Genomic DNA, 6,662 nt, shown 5'->3' with positions numbered 1-6,662 from the left:
TATTTTGGTCGCAAAGTGCTCATAATCACCTCTTTTAATGTAATACCTTTCAATTCTAAAAACTTCACCAAAAGACTCCATAAAATGTGAGTGAATAAGATGTTCCAAACATTCTCCTACTCTTTCTGACTCAATTAAACTGTTCTCACCCCTGTGAAGAAGAAGTACTAGGATGTTCTTCTAGTGTATTTGTGGATGTTTTTTATGGCTGTCGAACGTGTTGGCTTTGCTTACTTAGTTTTTCTTTCTTTAGCCTTTGAGGTTTGAGCTTGGTTTTTTGTAACCTCTCTTGTTGCTCTTGTTGCTGCACTATTTGGTGCATTCCTTTGTTGTATCTCTTTTTTTCTTTTTAATAAAATTTTAACCTTTCAAGTCAAGAAAAAAATTAAACTGTTCTCATCCTTGGTATGCATTTCGCTTATACTGATCGAACCACGTTGTATTGTTATCTCCAAGAGTTCCAACCAGAAACACATATTTAAGAATGTTTGAGACTTACAACTTTTTCCATGCGGGATAACAAGCCAAGGTGCTACTCCTGGTGATGGTGGTAGTCTACGTTTACTTCTCTTGTGGTCGGATAATTCTGATGATTTTCCCATGGAAGCTGAAGAGATTGGAAGCAACAGATAAACCTAACACTCTTTGAATTAAAGTACAGAGAACATATTTATAGAAGGGAGCTTGTTTCCTAATACAACTGAACTGAACTTGCCCCTTTCGTGTTCTTAAGTACTTGGGTTTTAATTAGGAAAGCGAGTTTTGTTTGGAAACTAGACAAATGAATAGTTTTTTGATCAGAATTTATCGATTCAACTTGTAGTGCAAAAAATTGCAATGCGGCACAAAAGATGTCACGGTCCACGAACAGAGAATTTTTTGTGACTTGGTATTGGCTTGTGGGCCTGTTGCCCAAAACACTCGATGTTCGAATTCCGAGGTGAAAGAAAGTTTAAAATAGATGAACTAAATGCTGGCAATTGCTAGTTCGTTACAAACAACAAAGCAGAAATGATCCTTTACATACCTTGGTTACCAGGTTTTTGCAGAAATAGTTAACTCATATATACAGTAATCTTAGAATTTATGTGTAGTGCCCCCTGCCAAGGTCCACAGCAGGTAGTTGTAACCAAAGCGGAGGATTGAATTTTAAGAATCTCAAATAAGTTTTACCATCTAACAGTAACTACGCCTTTAGTCGAATGGATCAATTCGTGGATCGTGTTCGCTTGCCATTGCCATTCCAGTACAGAGGCATGTAGGACACATGACCTGTACACATAAGTTCACAATTTAGCCAAAGAAGATAATACCTAAAGGTTGCGATGTGCGAGCATTCCGGATCCAAGCCGGTGTTTTCAAATTATATTAACCATCTATATCCAGATATGTGTGCATATGATCTTTGGAAGAATGGATGAATGTTTGTTTGTTATACTGATGCAGATTTACTCCGTATGACAAATAATAATTTTTCATGTGGTTCAGACTCTTACTTTCCCAGCTCCTGAGCAGTTTGAGCATCTTTCAGTTGTAGGTGGTGACAAAGGCTGATCATTACCGTCAAGAGTGGCTTTTGGATCAACAAGAACAAGAGATCCTGAGCTTATACAGCGGGCACAAGCAAGATATCCTACAAGGGCATGTCAAAACCCGATTAGGATACTCCAGAAGAAAAAATGTAGTGACAACCATTTTATTAACAATAATGACTGGATATTTGAGATTTATCATGGTAAAAGACAGGTGCCTACCAGTTCCTAGACAATATTTGCATCTCTTGTGTTCTTGCTGTTTGACGTTGTTTATTTCCACCACCATCAATGCTGATATTACCCCGACTGCGCCTCCTGAGAAGGATGCCACTATAGGATCAACCTCGCTGTATGAATAAACAAGAAAAAATGTCTCGAGTATCAGTAAACAATAACAAGAAGAAAATTAATATTCCAACTTAGAATGATGTGTACCTCAATTGCAACGGAAGATGCATATTTCGGATAAAATCTTCATATGACGTTCCCCCAATTCCCAATTTGAGCTCCAACTAAGAAAAGCATAAACATTGACACATATGAAATCCATTGTAGTCGCCTAATTTGAACGGATGAAAGCTCAGATACATTCAAACACAACACTGCCTTATCAAGAACAACCCACATCGGTGAACCACTTAATTTTAGTGTGTGGAGTAGCAAGCATATGAGAACTTACAGCAGGGGCAAGAAGGCCGCCAAAGATCATAATCCCGCCAATAAGAGAGAAACAAGTCGCATAGTACACCTTGAGATTTGCTGAAGTCTGCATCAAATACACCATTTAAGCAAGCAGTGGTGGTTGAATTACCAGCCAAAACATTCTCATACTCTGACACGAACAACTGGATCAGCTGAAGCAAGTCGGGAGATCTTACCAAAGGAGGCAAAAATGGAATAAATGATGGAAAATCAGGTAGCTCGCCATCTTGCACATCGTTAACGATTCCAAGTTCAGTGTTTCTAATTCTCTGTTGTATTCTTAGCCTTCGAACCTAGGCAACAATTTCGAAATCCAAGATTCAGACCATTTGGAGTACACAAGTAGTGTTTATGCATAAAAATGCAGTACATACATACCTCTTCCATGTGAAGAAAGATTTTATTACGTCGACTCCGAATATTATCCTGAATTTCTTGCAATTGCATTTTGGAGAAATCCTCCACTGTTTCTGGTCCTTCAATGATACAAAATCTGCACCAAAAATAAAAACATTCCAAAACTAAATCTACTTTTTTTACACTTCTCTTACACTTTTAATCATGATCTAACAACTAATTGATCAATTAATCCTGTCCATGAGACCAAACCTCGGATTATCACCGGTATAATCCTCAAATTCAGCTCAACCAATAGCATTCGGGATTCAATAGACAAACAATGAAATTGAAAAAGAAAGAAACAATACCCGGAAACATTTTTTTCAGCAGAATCGGAATCAACAGGAGGAAGAAATGAAGAAGCATCGGGTTCCATAGCCATAGATCGCCATTTCAAATTCCGTTTACAGTTACAACTAAAAAATCTTGATTTTAAGAATTCTGAATTGGATTGAATTGTCACTATAGGAACTGTTTTTCTTGGATTGGTTGATGATGATAATGGAAGTACTGTAATTCTACCTGAAGAGAGCATTTTGGGAAAGGCCCCTTCCCCCTCTCGGATTACACTAAAACAAATAAGTTTTCTCTCTTTCTTCTATTATTGGTTTGGATTGGATTATGAAAGACAAAAAATAATCTGTAATTTCTTTAACGGATTTTGGTGGGAATCATAATATCCAGTACGGCTGATACGTGTAAGGTTCTGAATTGAAGTGGGACATTATTATGTTGGTTGGTGGACGGACTTTGGAGAGGAATATGTTTACACCCAACAACTCATCTCTCCATGGGTTGCCTAATAATTTGCCTGGCTGATTTAAGGCCTCCCCAATAAGATAAAGTCCGGCATTTTTCAAATACAGCTGATGGGGAGTAAGCCTAGTTAGCAAGGGGGTTGAACTTTTATGTTAGAGGTTTGATTCACGCGCTAAGCCTCTTTAGTAAGGGGTTGAATTTTTATGTTAAAATTAACTAATTTTAAAAATCACAGACTCTAATTTTATGTTTCCCATCTTATCTGGGTAAGCATTTGGGATCTAGTCCGGCCCATCAGTTTTTTTGTGTGGGCAAGTGATAGAACTGTACATTAATTGATTAGATGGGGTTGTAATCTGTGGGATGTATGGATGTCGTATTCAAAATTCGTTGGACAGTCGCACCTGCTGCACCGAGGCTTATACAGACAAGCTTATTATTATAGGGGCAGCATGGTTTATTAGAGGAGCGGCATTCTAATAAGATAAAAAGGGTCATTACATGATCATTCAAGGTGTTTCTTATCAAAAAAGAACTGGAAATAACAAATTAATCCCCCATAATTAATAATCTTGTTTAGTGATGATAATCAGGTTTAGTTTTAATGATTAACTTCACTTATATTAACTCAAAATCAAAACCAAAATCAGATTTTTAAAGTTAAAAAACAAAAAAAGTTTAGAGGAAAAGAAAAAGAAAAACTTATATGATATTTGTGAAACCCTAGATTTTGATTTACTCAACCAAAATGAGTGATTCCAGTTGCAAACTTGAAGTGGGTGAATCTCTATATGATAGAGAAAACAAGTACTACATACCTCTTGATGGAGATCCTGATATGGAGTATTTGTTAGATGGTGTAGATGTTTTAACCCAAGATGAAGGTCAATCTCAACCAATTGAAGAAATTAACCAACAAAGTGAAGAACCCAGCACTGAAAATGACAAGGTATACTTCTAAACTAGTTCCCATTAGATTTTTGTTGCTCAAAGTTTTCTAAAGTACGTAAAAGAATCAAATTTTTAAAAATTTCAGAAGAACATACGGTTGGAATTGAGCTCGGGACCAACCGTAACTTAGGTTACGGTTCATAATGTATCAATTACTAACCGTAACTGGTTCAATTTTGGGGAAAATCCAGAAATAAACCAGTTACGGTTCGTATATTTTGTTCACTTAGGAACCGTAGGAGTATTATGGTTGATCACATCGTGTAGTAGTTACCAACCGTAACTAATCATTTGCATGGGAGTATTTAGTGCACTAGTTACGGTTGATAACGTGTAAATAGTTACCAACCGTTCGTTTTTTACGGTGTATATTTTAATTTTCGTCTCCAACCGTAAGTTACACTGTATGTTTGAATTTTCTTTTGATTAACTTAAGGCTTGTTATAAGATGAAACTTTCCAACCGTGTGAGTGGTACGGTTAGTAAGTATTAGAGATACAAACTGTAAGTTTGTTCCGGTTTGTATAAACCGTAACATTACCAACCGTATCTTTGTATTTGTTTTCGTTTTGTTTCCTCGTTTAGACTAATGTTGGTATATTTTTGTCCAGGTCGTTGATGTACCTCCCATAATGGATAAACAACCTTTAGCAAATGTAATTCTCACCCAAGATTCTAGCTTTCACTATTTAACCGAGGAGACTTGGGATGAGAAAGATGATGCAAATAAGTGGGCTAGAGAACGAGACAAGTTGGTCATGTGTATCATAGTTTGTAGTAATACCGCTGGTGATATTTCCTTTCAAATGGTTTGCGAGTGTAGTGGAAAAAATAAAAGTCACGCAAAAAAAGGTACCGTGTACGAAGCAAAGACAAAGAGGAAGATGACTACTTTCTCTAAGAAGACCGGATGCCCCTTCAAGCTTCAATTTAAAAAGAACGCGGCTAAAAAGTGGTTTTTGGAGAAAGTTGTATGCGGTAGTCATAACCACCCTATACCAGATAGTTTGCTAACACACTCTTAAGCTGGACGCCTTAGTGAAGAAGAAGATAAGATCGTAGAGTCTTTCACAGAAATTCGTATGAAGCCCATTGATATCCTCGCTCACTTAAAGGAAAGAAACCCACGAAATGCTTCTACTTTGCCTAACATCTACAACGCAAGAACAAAATTGAAGGCTAAGAAATGGGAACAAAGGAACGAAATGCAACAATTAAGGCATTTGGGGGAGGCGCACAATTACTCAGTTTTCTACGATGAAGACGAGAAAGGACGAATAAAACATCTTGTATTGGCTCATCCCGAGTTTGTAAAGTTGGCTAGGTGCTCTCATCAAGTGCTTCTAATGGATTGCGCATACAAAACCAACAAGTTTGAGATGTCGTTGTTTAACATTGTCAGGCAAACTTCTACAAATGCTCTTATTAGTGTTGGTTTTTGCTTCTTGAAGAATGAGCTTGAAGAGAGTTATTTGTGGGCATTAAACCAAGTGAAGCTATTCTAGGAAGAGGGATACACTCCAAAGGTGATTATTACCGACAAGGAACAAGCTTTGTTGAATGCAATAAATAGGGTTTTCCCGGAAGCTCATAACCTTCTTTGCACGTTCCACTTGTGGAAAAGTATTGAAACTAAGTGCATGCGCATTGTCCGTCCAACCAAAAAAAGAGAAATGGATAGAATAAAGAAACTACCGTTACATCAACAAGAGGAAGCCAAGGAGAAATATAAGAAGGATGACAAGTTGGCGGAACTAAAATGGGATAGTTTGAAAATGGAGTGGAGAGCCTTGATACATTCTATCACCGTGGATGAATATGGGGATAGATCTCGTATGTTAGTGGCTCATTGGAAAAGAAGTTATCAAAGTGTTGTGAAGTATTTGTTGGATAATTGGTTGGAACCGTACAAAGAGAAGTTTGTAGCGGCGTTCACTAACCAATATAGGAACTTTGACAACCAAGCTAAAAGCACGGCGGAGTCATCTCACAACCGATTGAAGAAGAAACTTCATAGTTGTAATGGAGGGTTAGTTACGTTATTCACGATAGAGTTACGGAGTCTTTTGAAAAAATCAAAAGTAAACTACACACCAAATGGTTAGACAATTCGTGCCTAAGGGGAATTACATTTCAAGTTTTGCACCGCGCAATTGATAAGATAATGTATGAAGTACAACATTTTGAATTGGGGGATTATGAAGAAGAGTGTTTTTGTCCAAACATGACAAGTTTGGGACTCCCATGTCGGCATGTTATAGCCACATACCAAGACAAAGTGATCCCGATTCAAGATGTGTATCCCTTTTGGCAAAA

General features: G+C 37.3%; 1 protein-coding gene across 1 annotated transcript; it reads right to left on the bottom strand.

Moving 5' to 3' along the window:
- Window positions 1-933: 933 nt before the first annotated feature.
- Window positions 934-3,257, bottom strand: LOC113321567 (protein ORANGE, chloroplastic-like). The gene is made up of 8 exons (XM_026569457.1): window positions 2,945-3,257; window positions 2,616-2,730; window positions 2,414-2,530; window positions 2,215-2,301; window positions 1,971-2,047; window positions 1,755-1,882; window positions 1,497-1,633; window positions 934-1,272 (listed from the first exon to the last, which is right to left on the bottom strand). Exons 1-8 carry the CDS (start codon window positions 3,169-3,171, stop codon window positions 1,195-1,197), a joined length of 966 nt encoding a protein of 321 aa, XP_026425242.1. The 5' UTR covers window positions 3,172-3,257; the 3' UTR covers window positions 934-1,194.
- Window positions 3,258-6,662: the final 3,405 nt, after the last annotated feature.

This window comes from Papaver somniferum, chromosome 1 (assembly GCF_003573695.1).
Source record: "Papaver somniferum cultivar HN1 chromosome 1, ASM357369v1, whole genome shotgun sequence".
In the NCBI taxonomy this organism is placed as follows: Eukaryota; Viridiplantae; Streptophyta; class Magnoliopsida; order Ranunculales; family Papaveraceae; genus Papaver; species Papaver somniferum.
The sequence above is the reverse complement of the archived record's forward strand: the minus strand, read 5'-3'. Positions and strand labels throughout refer to the sequence as shown.

Coding starts and splice junctions, on each gene's coding strand:
- LOC113321567 (XM_026569457.1), bottom strand. CDS start 3,171: ATGCTCTCTTCAGGTAGAATTACAGTACTTCCATTATCATCATCAACC. Junction 2,731..2,944: donor GCTGAAAAAAATGTTTCCGG/GTATTGTTTCTT, acceptor TTTTTGGTGCAG/ATTTTGTATCATTGAAGGAC. Junction 1,273..1,496: donor ACTGCTCAGGAGCTGGGAAA/GTAAGAGTCTGA, acceptor TTATGTGTACAG/GTCATGTGTCCTACATGCCT.